Consider the following 17,095-nt stretch of genomic DNA (forward strand, 5'->3'; position numbering starts at 1 on the left):
ACACAAAGGTGTCAGGTACATGAGACGTCTGTGCATTTCTGGCCTGGACCCCATATTAAGTGCTGCGTAAACGTCAGTTTCTATTATCAACAGCACCCTGTTTTGGCTGGAAGAACCTTCTCTAAAGCAGGAAATCAGGAATCAGCAGTTTTAAGTTTTCCAGGTTATATTTTAACATTGTGTTCATATGCAAAACAAAGTTTGTGAATCAGCATGAATGCTGGCAAGTCCTGAAAGGTTTCTCATCATGGACTTTCACGAGCCCCCAAGGCAAGGAGAGACAGAAACCCAGGACACCCTGGGCGCCGCTTTCCAGTCAGGCGCCGCCTGGACTACATTTCCCATATCCAATTGCCAAGCTCCTGCAGGATTGGCCAGAACAACGCGGAAGTGATTACGGGTAGCCCAGCAACGGGCGGAGTCCTGGACCGAAACTGGATGCGCACGCCCCTTCCCTGCTGTAGGGAGGCGGACAAGGCTCCGCTCCATTTCCAGCGCCTCGGAGCGCTCTCCGGTTTTGCTGTCTAGCCCGGCGGCAGCGCGATCTCTTAGGCGCTTTCACCGCCTTCCTCTCCAGGCCCTGCCCCTTTGACGCCGGCAGTCGCGATGTTGCGGAGACTGGATTTCAGCTTCGTGGTCGGCGGAGCGGTCCCTGGAGGGCGCAGTGCGCAGGCGTGAGCGGTGGGGCGCCGACGCGCGCGGGTGTCTTTTGGAGCGGGAGTGAGTTCCTGGGCGAGGGGACCCGGCAGCGGTTGACTGGGGGGCCAGTTGCTTCCACAGTCAGCCATGGCAGCCCTGCGCTACGCGGGCCTGGACGACACGGACAGTGAGGACGAGCTGCCCCCGGGCTGGGAGGAGAGAACCACCAAGGACGGCTGGGTTTACTACGCCAAGTAAGGGGGCCGCAGTGGGGCCGCGGACGCACCTGGGACCCTGCAATGCTCTCGGACGCCACCAGCGCGGGGAGGGCGCGCGCTCCAGCGCAGCGAGTGCGGTGCAAAGTGGAAGTGACTGTTAAGGAGCTTCAGGGTTTCAAGGGTCCAGGGTTCCCAGGAGGGGTTGGCCCCCTTGGTGGGCCCTAGGTCCAGCGGGGGTCACCTGGCGGCTTCCCGGCGCGCCCTCTGCTGTTCAGGATGCAGCACTGCGCGGCGCGGCGAGGGCAAAGCGGCCTCATCCCCGCCAAAAAATAAAGACATTTTAAAAAGTGCATGTGTTCAGCTCCCTCCTGCAGGCTGTGGGTTGCAGGGCTAGGAGTTTTGTTTTATTTTCTCCAGACCGGTATTGCTCAGTCACCCAGGCTGGTGTGCAGTGGTGCCATCATAGCCCACTGCAGCCTCTACCTACCGGGTTCGGGCAATCCTCTCATCTCAGCCTTCTGAGTGGCTGGGACTACAGTTGTGCACTACCATGCCTGACTATTTATTTAAGTATTTGTAGAGACTAGGGTCGCACCATGTTGCCCAGGCTAGTCTCGAACTGCTGGGCTCAAGCAATCCACCTGCCTTAGCCTCCAGAATTGTTGAGATTACAGGCGTGAGCCACTGCGCCCAGCCAGGAGTGTTTTTTTTAGCAGAAGTTCTAGATAGCCTCACTATCGTTTCGTGGGAAAGTTTTGGAAACCACAGCAGAGCCTTCATCTTTAACTTTGTGACCTTGGGCCATTGAAAGAACGTTTAATCTCGGTCTTCTCACCTGTAAAATGGGTTGATGTGAGGGTCAGTTCAGGCACTGTGCACAAAGCACACAGTAGGTACTCAGTGTTCCTTAACTGTCTTTCCTAATTGCTCTTCAGATATGACAGTGTGTTTTGTATCAGCACCTTAGAATCACCTAGGGAATGTCCTACATACATGGTTTGCGTCTCCTTAGAGAACCTACTGCAGCAGACTCTCCACTTCGGGAGTCTGTTTTTTAAGCTTTTCGGGTGAGGTGGAATATCAGCTGGTTTTGAGAAACATGGATGTAAATCTTATTTTCAGCATCTGGGAAACTTTTTGTAAGTGTCTTTTTCTGGGCCCCACTTCCAGAGGGTTTTTTTGTTTGTTTGTTTTTCATTTTTTTTTTTTTTTTTTTTTTTAAAAGACAAGAGTCTCGCTCCACGCCCAGACTGGAGTGCAGTGGTACGATCCCGGCTCACTGCAACCTCTGAATGCCGAGTTCAAGCGATTCTCGTGTCTCAGCCTCCCGAGTAGCTGGGATTACAGGCGCCCACCACCACGCCTGGCTAATTTCGCCCTGTTGGCCAGGCTGGTCTCCAACTCCTGGCCTCAAGTGATCCGCCCACCTTGGCCTCCCAAAGTGTTGTGATTACAGACGGGAGCCACTGCGCCAGCCCAGAGTTCCTGATTTAATTGGTTTGGCCTCTCCCCTCTCCCTTGGTAGGTTGTAAAAAAAAAAAAAAAAAATCTTCCCTCCCAGGTGATTCTAATCTATGCAAGGATGTGAACCACTGCTGCCTTTGGTGGCCAAGTAGAAGAAAAACAAAGTTCTGATGCGTTCATTCAAGACACACACAGGTATTATGTGCCAGTCCTTTTGCTGGCACTGGTTATACCGAGGCAAATAAAAGCCAGTTGTCATTCTTAGGACCCAGTCTTACTAGGGCATAGTGATGTGTAGGAACGTCCCCACGCAGCGTGTATACCAGGAAGCAGCGTGTCTGGCATGAGGTATTGGTTGGGAACGTGAGGGAATACAGTGGCACACTCAGAGTAACCTTGACTTCCTGGGCTCAAGCGATCCTCCCACCTCAGCCTCTTGGGTACCTGGGACCACAGGTGTGTGCCTCCACACCCAGTTAATTATTACATGTTTTGTGGAAATGGGGTCTCACCATGTTGCCCAGGCTGGTTTGAACCCCTGAACTCAAGCCAGCTTCCCTCCTGAAGCTCTGGAATCACAGGCCTGAGGCTCTGTACCAAGCCCAGAGCGGTGTTTTGAGCGCAAGTAGAAGTGGATGGGGCAGGAGGGCAGTCCAGGTAGAGGGAACAGTGAGAGGAGAGGCCCCCTGCATGGCCTGTCCAGGGGCCTGTGATCTTTGTGAGGGTCCAGGAATGTGAAAGGTAAGGCAGGGAAGGGAGGACCCAGTTCAAGGAGTTCTGTGCCTTGTGGAGAAGCTTGGGCTCTGTTAGCAGAGTCAGAGAGTGGCATTCGGCTGGTGACTTCAGGAAGAATTTCTGGCTCTTGGGAATTAAAGGGCCTTTTCCAGCAGCAGCAGAGTTCCATTAGCCTTTGCAGGGGTCGAGGCAAGCTCCTGAGCGAGCACTTACTGTCCCTCTCACCTGTATGTCTGTCGGGAAGGGCTCCTTTTCATCCTTCAGAGCCGAGCTGACATGTCACTGCCCAAGAGACCTTCCTGACTGTGGGTGTCCCCTCAACCTTGTACTGGTCCCCTTGTTTCTCTGCTTCTTCGTGCTTAGCCTTGGCCGTGTACTCCTCCTTGTTGGCCCTGTCTCCCTTGCCCAGGTTGCAGACATCGTGAGGGCAGCTTGTTCATCTGTGCGTCCCCGGTGCTTGGCACCCAGAAGCTGTAAGATGAACCCCTGTGGGATGAGTAAATGAATCATCGCAGGAAGGTCAGCCGCGGGCTTCTATGGGTGGGTGGGTGGTGCCCTGGGCCCCAGAATACGGAGATGCACATGACCCGCTTCCGGCTTCCTAAGCCCGCCTCTGTCTCTGGCTCTGTGGGGCATCTCCTCCTTTGCCACTCAGCCACAGAGGTGCTTCTGCTTCCCTGCAGGCATGCCCTGGATCCTGGCACTAGGGCCCTGGGGCTCCCTTGCTCCCGCTCGCCCTGCGTGCCCCCTGTGCCTGCCTTCCTGCTGCTTGGCCTTTCTCCCATCTGCTTTCTTCCTGTGTGTCCCGTGGCCAGGGCGCTCGGGTGCGCACATGGTTTCCAAAAGCCCTTCCTCCAGCCCCCCGACTAGTGTCTTAGGTCTCAAGCTGGCCTCTCGGACTCTGCTGCTTTTTTTTTTTAATTGAATTTAAAATTCCGGGCTACATGTGCAGGATGTGCGGGTTTGTTACATGAGTAAACATGTGCCATGGTGACTTGCTGCGCCTGTCAGCCCATCACCTAGGTATTCAGCCCCGCATGCGTTAGCTATTTATTGTTTACACCAGCTGAGATGCCAGGGCTTGGCTGGCTCCTAGCTGGAGGACTCATCTCTCTGGACCTTCTGTCCATCCCCGCCAGCCCTCGGTTCTCTGGGTGTCAGGGCTGAAAGGCTGAAGTTCTTTGGGTGTTAGGGTAGGATGCCTCTGATCCATCCCAACCCCACATTCCCTTGATCTCTCCTGATCTGTGAGCATCCTGGCCCTTTTCTTTTTAAATTTTTGTGCTGGTTCCAACCGCTTTTCATTCCTGACTCTGGAAGTGACAGTTGTTTTTCTCTTGGGGTTGGGGAGACTTTGTGGATGTGCTTTCTAGGAGGCTGCTCTTTGAGTCATTTCTTTTCCATATTGTTTCCCCTCGTGTAGCAGGGCCACGGCCAGGGATAGAGGCTGTAGCTCCCACTGAGACCTTGGGGTCTGGTGGAGCCTGGTCTTGTGTGGCTGCTGTTCGCCTCTCCTGCTTTCCCACCTGCCCCATGGTTCACTTGTATGTCTCAAAGGCACACACGTCTTACGGCTCCAAAGCCCACCAGGCTGGGCTCCCAGGCATGGGGTCGGGGCAGACCAGAGACCTAAGAGTGCTGGTGGGCTTTTCTTCTACCCCTCTCCCCTAACAGTCTCAGAGCAGCCCCTTCGTGGGAGATAGGGAGGGAGGGACAGGGTCTCAGTGTCAGAGCCGTCCTTGTTTGCCCTTCCCTGTCCTCCTCATGAAGCTCAGGCCTTTTGGCAGTCAGAGGCCTCGATGTCTCCTGCGTCCACAGGGCTGGCTGTCCTCACCGTCACCTCTAGATCTCCCCGTTAACTTACACTGTGTTCAGAACACAGACACACACGCTGTAGGCGGGACATGGTGGGAGGCCAAGGTGGGAGGATTGCTTGAGCCCAGAAGCTCGAGGCTGCAGTGGGCTATGGTTGTGTCACTGTACTCTAGCCTGGGCCACAGAATGAGACCTTGTCTTAAAAAAAAAAAAACAACAGAAAACACCCCGTCCGTGGAAGTATGGTGTTCATGTAATATGATGTTCGCTTAATTTTGAATCCTTTGGTTTAAGTTTAGATTACTATTAATTATCTCTTTAAATGGCAAGCTTATTGAAAAAATAAAAAATCAAAGTTGGCTTTTATTTAAAGGAGAATGGGAGAACACTTAGGGGACATGTGTTCTAATTTTCTCTTCATTAAGAAGTCATTTAAGGTTATAATTAAAAAGAACACCTTTTAATTAATTTTTATATTTATGGAAAATAAGTCTTCTGCTGAAAGGTACAGTTCTTAGTTCTTCCTGTGTTAACTCTATAACCCCAAGAAGTAGGTGCTGTTATTGTCCCCATCTAAACTGATGGGGAAACCGAGGCATGGGTTTAAATGACTTCTTCAAGGGCAGAGTGGCTGGCAAATGGGAGATCCAGAAAACGGGCAGTCAGGCTCCAGAATCTTTATGACCAAATTACTGTCTCCGCTTCAGCTGGCTCTGGGTTCTTCCCCAGGGATGATTGTGTTCTGCAGGGGACGGTTGGCAATGTCTGGAGACGCTTTCTGTTGCCACAACTATGGGACTGGGGTATTGGCGTCTGATGGGCAGAGGCCAGTGGTGCCCAAGACAACCCCACAACAGAGAATGATGTGATCCGGGTGCAATGGCTCATGCCTGGAATCCCAGCACTTTGGTACGCTGAGGCAGGTGGATCAGTTTAGGTCAGGAGTTCGAGACCTGCCTGGCCGACATGGTGAAACCCCATCTCTGCTAAAAATACAAAAATTATCCAGGCGTGGTGGCAGGTGCCTGTAATCCTAGCTACTCGGGCTGAGGTAGGAGAATTGCTTGAACTTGGGAGGCAGAGGTTACAGTGAGCTGAGGTTGCACCACTGTACTCCAGCCTGGGCAACAGAGTGAGACTGTGTCTCAAAAAAAAAAAAAAAAAAGAGAATGATTCAGCCTCAAGTGTCACCAGCAGTGAGGACGGGAAACCCTGGTTTAGGCATGTTCTGTGCAAGTCAAGAGCATAGGTTGACAGAGTTTGTTTTGTTTTCCAAATGTCTTTCTGAATAAATAAATAAATATTCTGAGTGAGTTTTGTAGCTCCTTTGGAAAGTACTCATTCTGTGTGTTTACATTTGTGCACCTGCTGTGGGCCAGGCATGAGGCTACATGTCTGAGGGCCCAGCTTCACCTACTAAGGGCCGGGAGGCTCTTTCTGTGCCAGCCTGCCTACTGTCAAGGCTCAGCTTCCACTGTTAAGGGTCATTTCATGGATTTTTTTTTTTTTTTAGGTTGAGTCTTGCTTTTTCACCCAGGCTGGACTGCAGTGGTGTGATTTTGGCTCACTGCAACCTCCACCTCCCAGGTTCAGGAAATTCTCATGCCTCAGCCACTCAAGTAGCTGCGATTACAGGCATGTGCTACCATGTCTGTCTCATTTTTGTATTTTTAGTAGAGATGGGCTTTTGCCGTGTTGACCAGGCTATCTTGAAATCCTAGCCTCAAGTGATCCATCCGCCTCGGCCTCCCAAAATGCTGGGATTACAGGCGTGAACCACCGCGCCCAGCCACTTTGTGGATTCTTGAGGGTAGAGCTTCAAGCGCGTTTGATGTGTGCCTATGAGATGAAGACTACTTTTAATGGCAGGCAAGGAAAATGCAACTCCGTCTCTTAACTTTCTTGAAGAAGCGTGGGACAGCTGTGCAAGGGGCAGGAGGGTTTTGCGTTGTTGCCAATGCTTGGTGTATCTGATTGCTGTTCCCGTCTCTTTTGAAGGAGAAGCAGGAGTTGGTATGCAGTATTCCCCTGTGCCAGCGGAGAGTGGGCGATCCTTACCAGACAGTCAGAGCTGCTTTTTTTTTTTTTGAGATGGAGTTTTCTCTTGTTGCCCAGGCTGGAGTGTAATGGCGTGATCTCAGCTCACCGCAGCCTCCGCCTCCCGAGGTCAAGCGATTCTCCTGCCTCAGCATACCGAGTAGCTGGGATTACAGGCATGCGCCACCACACCAGGCTAATTTTGTACTTTTAGTAGAGACAGGGTTTCTGCATGTTGGTCGGGCTGATCGCGGACTCTCGACCTCAGGTGATCCACCTGCCTTACCCTCCCGAAGTGCTGGGATTACAGGCGTGAGTCACCGCGCCCGGCCATAGAGCTGCTTTTTTTGCAAGTGGTATTGGATGGTGGTTGATGTACAAAGTAGGAGTTTGTCTTTGCTACTGATACCGTAGCTGGTACAAGGATTTACTCATTCTCCAAGCACTGTCACAGGTGTCCCGTGTCTCGCCTTCTCAGCAGCTCTCTGAGGTGGCGGCAGCGCTGAGGAGACGGCCTGCACTCAGCTAGCACGGGTTGCTCAGTCTTCAGCATGCTGAGCGAGGCATTCCTGCACCGTGACAGAGACCCAGCTGCCAAGACTTGGTCAAGACAGACCAGAAGCCAGCAGTGCATAAAAAGACCTTGCTTGCAAGTTGTAGAATTGTTTTAGAAAATTCATGCTCCCTGTATTTATTTTCTTTAAAGTAATTGACAGGGAAAGAATGTTCATATCCTATCACCTAGATGTTGCTAATTTAAAAATAAAACTGTCTGTGTTGGCTTGAGTAGGTAAACTTTTAGGAAACCCAGCCTCCCCTTTGAATGCCTCCTGTAGCACCTGGCTTTTTCTCTGATGAAGTAATTGTATGTTTTCCTGGATTCCTTATTACCTGGTGACACGTGTTTCTAGTTATTGGCCTACTATTTTAATTATAACTTTGGGTGATGGTCTGAGATGAAATGTTAAGTTTGACGCAAAAATCAGACTAGTTTATGTAACTGATTTGTTCCCAGTAACAGCTTGCATTTCCCAGAGCTTTTTGTATGCCTGGTGCTATGCGAAACCCTGGATATACAATATTCTTACATAGCAGCCCCCAAGATGAGTGCTAGGATTATTTCCATTTTGCGGAGGAGGGAATGGAGATTAAGGCTTGGGGTCACTTGACCAAAGGTGCACAGCGCACAGCTAGGTGACTTATGGGGCTGTCTTACTCCATCTCTTAACTACCTCTTGGGACCAGTTAGGAACCAGTGCTTAAGGAAACACTTTGAAGTTACATCTGCGGAAAGAATAAACATTTTAGCTGGACAAGGTGGCACGGGCTTCTAGTCCCAGCCACTCAAGAGGCTGAAATAGGAGGGTCACTGAGTCCAGGAGTTCCAGTCCAGCCTGGGCAACATAGTGAGATCCTGATTCTTTAAAAAGAAATACAAATAAATAAACATTTTAAGAGATTATATACATTAGCTATTATGAATTTTGTCACTACATCCTGGAATAAAACTAAAACAAATACAGAGCAAAATGCCTCTAGATTTATTTATTTATTTATTTATTTATTTATTTATTTATTTATTTTTTGAGACAGAATCTCGCTGTGTCGCCAGGCTGGAGTGCAGCGGTGTCATCTAGGCTCACTGCAACCTCTGCCTTCCTGGTTCAAGCGATTCGCCTGCCTCAGCCTCCCAAGTAGCTGGGACTACAGGTGTGTGCCACCGTGCCCACCTAATTTTTGTATTTTTGGTGGAGACGGGGTTTCACCATGTTGGCCAGGATGGTCTCAATCTCCTGACCTCGTGATCTGCTCCCCTGGGGCTCCCAAAGTGCTGGGATTACGGCGTGAGCCACCGCGCCCAACTGCCTCTAGATACTTTGAGTGATTCAGCAAGCCTCCTAAAGTTGACCCCGTAGCTGGGGTCACAGTCCTCTTTCTTCTTCTTCCCTCACTTCCTCCTTATATCTGGCTTCTAAAGGCAGGCTGTTGGGAAATGTCTACAGGGCTGCTGCTGCTTCTAACTTGAGGAATTTGACCTGATGTAAACAGTGGCATTTATATTCTGCCCATGCTTTCTCCGAATGTCAGTTTTTACTACTCTTAAGAGAGAGTATTATCTGGGAGAGAAAAAAAATTTAATACAATTGATTACTTTTTAGAAGAGTTAATTTTTATTTATTACTGTGGATTTTTTTTTTCCCCAACAGTCACACAGAGGAGAAGACTCAGTGGGAACATCCAAAAACTGGAAAAAGAAAACGAGTGGCAGGAGGTTTGTATGTTGTTGTCAAAGGATCTTGGATTGAAGCATTAAGTAGATGGGGAAAATGTCACCGGCAGAGAGGTGACAGGTTATGGTGTGTTTTTGGGAGGGCTCTCTGATAGAGAACCGGACTCCCACTCTGAGGAGCTTATGGGATTTGGCAGAAGAAGATGATGAGATTGTAGGGTAGAGTGAGGATGATTTCTTACTGGTCTTAAAGTACCAAAACGGCCGGACATGATGGCTCACGCCTGTAATCCCAGCACTTTGGGAGGCCGAGGCGGGTGGATCACCTGAGGTCAGGAGTTCAAGACCAGCCTGGCCAATATATTGAAACCGCATCTCTTCTAAAAATACAAAAAATTAGCTGGGCATGGTGGCGTGCGCCTGTAATTCCAGCTACTCTGGAGGCTGAGGAACAGGACGCTCTCAAACCCAGGAGGCGGAGGTTTCAGTGAGCCAAGATCATACCACTGCGCTCCAGCCTCAGTGACAGAGTGAGATGCTGTCTGAAAAATAGCAAAAACAACAACAGAAAACACAATCAAAATAATTGAGGCCTTTGATTCACGGTGTATGATGTTTTCCTATAGTTGCAGTGTTTATAAATTTGTTCTTGGCTATACTATGGAATTAAATATGTAAGTATTTGGGAATTTTGTAAAGATTACCATGACTTCTAGGTGATTCTGAGCTAGTGTGTGATCCACGGAATAGAAGTATAAGAAGGGGCCAGGCGAGGTGACTTGTGCCTATGAGACCAGCAGTTTCAGAGGCAGAAATGGGAGGATCACTTGTGCCCGGGAATTCGAGATGAGCCTGGACAACATAGTGAGACCCCATCTCAAAAAAAAGTATGAGAAGGTTCCTGCCCTTAAGAGGTTAAGGGTCTAGTTGAAGCGTCAACGTGTACACATGAGAAAAAATGGCAGTGCCTTCTAATATCATACAAGGCATCACATGTCAGCGTATGAATGACGTTGAGTGCCTGCCCTGCACGTAGATGTGTTCTGTGAGCTCATTCAAGGGAGAATTCCCGTTGATTGGTGCAACCAGTAAGGTTTATAGAGTGATCAGGCATAAAATAGATTTTCTTCAAAGCAAGAGGCAAAAATGTGGAGCCCAGGTGGGATCAGGGGCCTTCTGCAGCTGCCACAATTGGAACATGTGACCAAAGCCAGTTGATGTGATAGCTGTTGGCTGGGAGGGACAGGCTTGGGGGCGGGGCCTGGAGGGCTCCTCCCCGTCCTCACCCAGGAACAGTCTTTACTTCCCCTGGCACCTGTAGACCTGTCTTTCTTGTGTTTCAGATTTGCCATATGGATGGGAACAAGAAACTGATGAGAATGGACAAGTGTTTTTTGTTGAGTAAGTATCTACAAAGAAACCACTCTCAGCTCTTTGCTTTTTAATAGGAATTTTTAATTATAAAAGTAATACACAATAACTCTAGAAAAATACAAAGTATAATAGTATGGATCTGTAATCTTAGCAGAAGTAACTACTTTTAACATCTCTGGATTTATTCTTGTATTTTCCATGCACATACATCCTTAAAAAAAAGGTAAGGAGGCCAGGTACGGTGGCTTATGCCTGTAATCCCAGCACTTTGGGAGACCGAAGCGGGTGGATCATGAGGTCAAGAGATTGAGACCATTCTGGCCAACATGGTGAAACACCATCTCTCCTAAAAATACAAAAATTAGCTGGGTGTGGTGGCACACGCCTATAGTCCCACCTACTTGGGAGGGTGAGGCAGGAGAATCACTTGAACCTGGGGGGAGGCAGAGGTTGCAGTGAGCTGAGATTGTGCCACTGCGCTCCAGCCTGGACGACAGGATGAGACTCCATCTCAAAAAAAAGAATGCACTTGTGGGCTGTTTAGTAACCTGCTTTTTTTTCAAAAAGATGCTATTTAGCAGCTCTAGAGTTATTATTTTGTACAGATATACTATAATTTATCAAATTGCCTGTTGGACATTAATGCTAAATTCCTATTATTGAGAACCTATAATTATAAATAATGTGTTGAGTGAACATCCTTATCTGTAAGACCTTTTCACCTCTCGGATTCTGTCTTCAGGATAAATTCCAGTATCACGCAGCAATAGTAACCGCCTGTCCAACATACAGCATGAGCCATGCCTAATTCTAATCATCTTGTATCTGTAGCATTAGGTCATTCGATCCCCATGGTGCCCTGAGACATAGTATTGTTATTATCCCTAGCTTACTGCCACTGACACAGACTTGAGGGGGTAGGTGACTTGGTAAGGATTCTACAGTAAAGAAGTAGCACAGCCAGGCTTTGAGCCCAGCACCTGCTCCAGGGACTGTATTCTTGACCATTGTAGCTAAGAGGGGAATGAATGTTTCACGACTGCTGACATTTAAATAGAAGCTTGAATAGTCTTCGACAGGATTAGGATTGGTTGGTTAATCGAAGTTGGTTTAAGCAGGATTTTTTTTTTTTTTTTAAGTTATGAATGTCACATAAACGTTTTAGTGTTTGATTCAAGTACACCAACATTTAGGGGTCGGGCCAGCCCTGCTCTTTGAGTTTGAGTTCGCTGCAAGGATGCAGTGTTGTCTTCCTTCCCCAAGCACACCTGTAATTTCTACTTTCACCTCAGGGTTGAGCAAACAGAGTATTTTCAAAGAATCTGACTGCTACATCATTTGGGACTTTTATGGTTTTTTTCTAGCATTTTCACTGTAGTTGATTGAACCAAAATTTTTTTTTTAGCTGCTTGTCTTTGAGGCTCTCCAAAGCATTCAACCACATTTTCATAGATAACCAGTGACACTATTTTTCACCTCCCATGTTATCAGTTCGTGTAATAATAGCTTGCTAAATAATGTAGTTATAGTTAACAAGTTCAAGTGACATACGTGTTTTTTGAGCAAACCTGGTGAACTTCTGGTGCACAACTAATATTGAGAGCAAATGGGCCAAGGCTTGCTTGAGAGAAGTCTCTCCGGCCGCCATAGGCAGCCCCAGGACAAGGCTGTCTAGCAGTTGGATAGGTGGGAGTGCCTATTATTTGTTAAAAGGCTTTTTCCCTAACTCGTGAAAGTTTTTTTCTCCTCAATTAATTGAGGATATCAACACATTGGTTATATGTTGGAAACTTTTTTTTCCAAGTTCTCTTGTGTGTGTGTGTTTTTTTTAAACTGGGTCTTTGCTGTGTTATCCAGGGCTGATGTACAGTGACACAGTAACAGCTTGCTGCAGCCTCAATCTCCTGGACTCAAGTGAGCCTCCTGCCTCAGCCTCCTGAGGAGCTGGGACTACAGGCCCATGCCACCGTGCCCAACTAATTTTTAAATACCTTTTTTTGTAGAGACTGAGGCTCAGTATGTTGCCCAGGCTAGTCTGGAACTTCTGGCCTCCAGTGATCCTCCTGCCTTGACTTCCCAAAGCATGGGATTACAGGCGTGAGCCACCCCACCTGGCCGAATTTCTTAAATTTTTTATGTAGTCAAATCAGGTTTCTCCTGTGCACTGTGTGCCTTTGCATCATGCTTGGAAAGTTACTGCCTGAAATGGGTATTAATCAACCAAGAGCAGCAGTTCTCAGGCATGGTTCCTGGACCGGCAGCATTAATATCACCTGGGAATTCATTAAAAATGTATCTTCCCGGGCCCCCACCCCAGACCTACTGAACCAGCACTGGGGTGGGGCTGGCAGTCTGTGCTCTAATAAGTCCTTCAGGGGATTCTCATGCTCCCTAGCTTGAGAGCCACCCCGCTAGAGCAGGGGCTGTCTACTTTGTCAGTAAAGGGCTAGATAATATGTTTTAGGATTTGCGGGCCATAGGGTTTCTGTTACAATGATTCAATTCCACCTTTGTAGTGCTAAATCAACTCTACACAATATACCAGTGATGGCCATTGTTGTGTTCCAATAAAACTTTATTTACAAAAACAGGCAGTGGGCCAGATTTGGCCAGCTCCTGGTCTAATCTAGAGGAGTAAGCAAGGGCTCACATGATCATCCTCCCACCTCAGCCTCCCGAGTAGCTGGAACTACAGGCATGTGCTGTCACACTCGAAATTTTGTTTAGTTTTTGTAGAGACGAGGTCTCACTATGTTGCCCAGGCTGGTCTTGAACTCCTGCGTTCAATTGATCCTCTTGCCTTGGCCCCCCAAATTGCTGAGATTACAGGTGTGAGCTGCTGTGCCCAGCCTCCAGTATATTTTAATACAGTTTCTACAAGATTTAAATCAGTTCCAAATCAAAATGAGTGCTCGTAGGAGGTATGAGTGCAGAGCCTTCAAATGAAAATCGTTAGAATTTTATTAGTTGGCAGGTTTCTTATTTACAACTAAGACTTCCATTTTGAATTTTCTACTTCTCTACGTCTTTAGGCCCTTGCGCAGGGCTAAGAGATCTCATTGAAATCTACTGAAAAGAGTGCCTGGCAGGTCTTACAGCTACATTTACATGAATTAGATAAAAACCCAAAGCCGCCTCAAGAAGCCTTTTTTGAGATCTAAGGATACACGGCAATAGTTATTGTATGTTACAGCATATGTTCTAGGCAGTTCTGAAGGAAAGGATTTGGTGACTATCTCTTTTGGCAGAAATGTGATCCTTCTGGAGGCCGGAAGATAGATTCAGTGGGCCCCAGTTCTTTTCAGGTTTAAGGAATAAGCGTTTTGGTCGATGAAAAATGGGGTTTGCCTCAAGTATAAGATTGTGTTATGTTTATAAATGCCTGTGTTCATTGCTGTGGGTTTCCTGCTTTCTCCTTTTCTGGGCAGCCATATCAATAAAAGAACCACCTACGTGGACCCAAGACTGGCGTTTACGGTGGATGATAATCCAACAAAGCCAACTACCCAGCAGAGATACGACGGCAGCACCACTGCCATGGAAATTCTCCAGGGCCGGGATTTCACTGGCAAAGTGGTTGTGGTCACTGGAGCTAATTCAGGAATAGGTAGGCTGTTCACTTATTTATTTATCTTTGGAACTGCTATAATGAGATCCACTTAGATCTCACCATAATGGAGTTTTGTATAGTGGTTCTCTGATTTAAACATGAATTTTATCCTTTTCAGCTATCATTTCATTAACATCACCACCTCTTTTTAAATGCTAATGTTGTCACGGAAGCCTATGTCGGGGCTGACCTTGAAGTCTCCCAAAGCTGAACACTCAGCAAAAGACTGTGGCTGTTTTGGTATTCAGGGATAAGAGACGACAGGCTCCGTCTAAGAGTTTTTGACCTGGTCTGCATGGTGTACGGGCATATTCCAATTACCTGAGTTATTCAAACCAAAATTGACTGGTAATAGAATATGGAGAACAACAAGGTATTATGTCTTTGGAACAAAGGGTACTACAGGTTTCGACTGGTCACTGAGCATATCATTTTCTTTGGGCACAGGATCTTATTTCTCTATAAAATTGGAGAATGAGTTCCTGTCTTCACCTCTAAATTAACCCTCTTAATTGCCAGTGTTTACCCACAGGGACCGTCATGTGTAGATGGCTCGAGAGGGTATCCTTGCTTCGATATGATGGGCTGTTAAGGAGACAGGAGCAAGGCAGAAACAAACCATAACTCTTCATAGGTTTTTATTCTGATTTTGCTTTGGTCTATTTACATAAGTATCTGACTCAGTGAGAACCACCTGCTTTGAGTTTAGATATGCATCTTCAGATTTGTCGACATGGAAAACATTGCATTTGGCTATCTTCTGTCAAGTTCTCTCTGTCCTTTTGGTCCCTCCCAGCCCCCGCACTGCCCCCTTGATGGTCTCCTCTATTCATTTGTTTCTTAATTTTGTTTTTATTTTTGTTTTCTGTGGGTTTATAAAGATGTCGATATTTATGGGGTTCATGAGATGTTTTGATACAGGGATGCAATGTGAAATAATCACATCATGGAGAATGGGGTATCCATCCCCTCAATAATTTATCCTTTGAGTTATAAACAATTCAGTTATAGCCTTTCAGATATTTTAAAATGTACAACTAAGTTATTATTAACTATAGCCACCTTGTTGTGCTATCAAATAGTAGGTCTTTTTCTTTCTTTCTTTTTTGTACCCATTAACCATCTGCACTTCTTTCTTAATTTTGAACAATTCCTTGAAGCTCCAGAAATATTTTCTGGCATGATTAGGGAAGCACAGGAGGTAAAAATACATTGTTCAAGGGTCAATTATTGTGTTGTACAAGGTCTGAAATCTAACAGGCTGCCATCTGAGCGGAGAATTTTTGACTGTACTTGCCTACGAAGGTAAAGAAGCAAATGGGAATTTTTTTTAAGAATCGAGAGGGATTTATTTAAAATCAACTCTCATACCTCATCCTGGGCTCCACATCTGTTCAGTCCTTGCATTGGAGTAAATTTTATATAATTGTCATTGAAGTGAAAACTGATGGTGTAATATTAAAAACAATGGCTGCATCCCCAATCCAAGAAGCAATACATTTTGTTGATCGTATTAACTACTGTTATGGTGAATGTGTGGACCCATACAATTGTGGAATAATTAAGAAAAAAGAACTTAAGGACTTAAAAATGTCTCTTTTAAAAATTTAACAAGTTAACCAGAGACTTTAAAGATCTTATTCTCTTAATCTTCTAGCTAGACTGTTTTTCTCTAATGAGTAAGATATGTGACTACTAATTATTTTTCGTGTTAAGTGTTCCAGCTGCTCCATGTGACATAACATAGCAGAGTCTCGAATAGAGCTAATGCTCTTTCAAAGATTTGCAACAGCAGACCTATGACATTGTAATCCAGGACTGAAAGAGTGGGTTCAGAATATTAAAAGGGTGGTATCTAGTTAGATATGTAAGTCTTGAGGGAGAGGAGGAGATTCTGAAGCGTTGAGAATAAGTTTGTGGTTGTTGAGAATGGCCCTCACATGTTGGAGTAAAGCCAAAAACTCTTTGTGCCTCTGCACAGCTCCCACGTCCCCCTAAGACTCTTCCCTCCTGATACCTATGGTTCATTTCGCGGACACTGCAGGAGGTGTCTGCGGTCCAGTTGGAGGTTGTGGCAAACTGTAACGCTCAGGACGACACAGATGTCACGCAAGCTCTTAGGGAGACCAGGCCTTCCTGTTCCAGTGCCCACAGCTCTTTCCCCAGCTGTCACCTTCCGCAGGAATGGCCTTGAACACTGTCGCCTCACCCCATTCGCCTCCACTCTTGGGAAGCGTACGTCTAGGTGAGTGGCGAACATTTTTATTCTGAATATTTGAAATAATATCGTACTGCAAGTTCCAGGCAATCAAAAACTCACAAATCACTTTCACTCTGCAGCAGTGGTATCAGGCCTGAAGAAAGGAAGAGGCTGCAGATAGGCACATGGCTTAGCTAAGTTAGCTTTTATATCTTGCGTGGCTGCCTTAGAAAGTGTCCTTGCCCACGTAGGCTGTGGCTTCTAGATAAAGTCCTTCTACTAAGCTATGAAACATGCCAAATTATAAATTGCTATCACTACTTTAGTTCCGCTTATTTCAAATGAAATAGCTGAATGCTGAGTGAATGAATTGGGCATCTTTACTTCCAAGACTTGTGGGGCATTGAGGAGTCATCTTCTATCTAAGCTGCAATGGTGCTGGTGTTCCCTCTCCTTTGTCTGCTCAAGGGAGCCTGTTTTCTTTGGATAAACTGTGGATTCTTTAACTTTGTGAATGTACGTTTTCTCTAAGGCAGAGTGGGCTGAAACAAAACATAGCAGGATTTATTTTGGAAGTGGTGACTCCATAATAAAAACATAGATATCTGATTTGCGTTACAAAAGCCGATTTACAAATCTAGTATTTCCAGTGGTTCTTTCTTTCTTTTTTTAATGCCCCACGTGACACTGCTTTGTTGGAATCGCGATTGGCGAGGATCTCACTGACATGGAAGGGGACATCCCTCCCTTGCCAGATTTCAGGGTTGCACTAG

General features: G+C 46.8%; 1 protein-coding gene across 2 annotated transcripts in view; it reads left to right on the plus strand.

Moving 5' to 3' along the window:
- Positions 1-420: 420 nt before the first annotated feature.
- WWOX (WW domain containing oxidoreductase) overlaps positions 421-17,095 on the plus strand; it is a 1,140,828-nt gene continuing 1,124,153 nt past the window's right edge. For both annotated transcript variants that reach the window (XM_011942139.1, XM_011942140.1), the window contains exons 1-4: positions 421-893; positions 9,116-9,180; positions 10,482-10,539; positions 13,941-14,119. In XM_011942139.1, coding sequence (XP_011797529.1) covers positions 787-893; positions 9,116-9,180; positions 10,482-10,539; positions 13,941-14,119 — 409 coding nt within the window. In that variant the 5' untranslated portion in view covers positions 421-786. The remainder of the gene's footprint in view (positions 894-9,115; positions 9,181-10,481; positions 10,540-13,940; positions 14,120-17,095) is intronic.

This window comes from Colobus angolensis, unplaced genomic scaffold, assembly GCF_000951035.1.
Source record: "Colobus angolensis palliatus isolate OR3802 unplaced genomic scaffold, Cang.pa_1.0 Scaffold207, whole genome shotgun sequence".
NCBI classification, from domain to species: Eukaryota; Metazoa; Chordata; class Mammalia; order Primates; family Cercopithecidae; genus Colobus; species Colobus angolensis.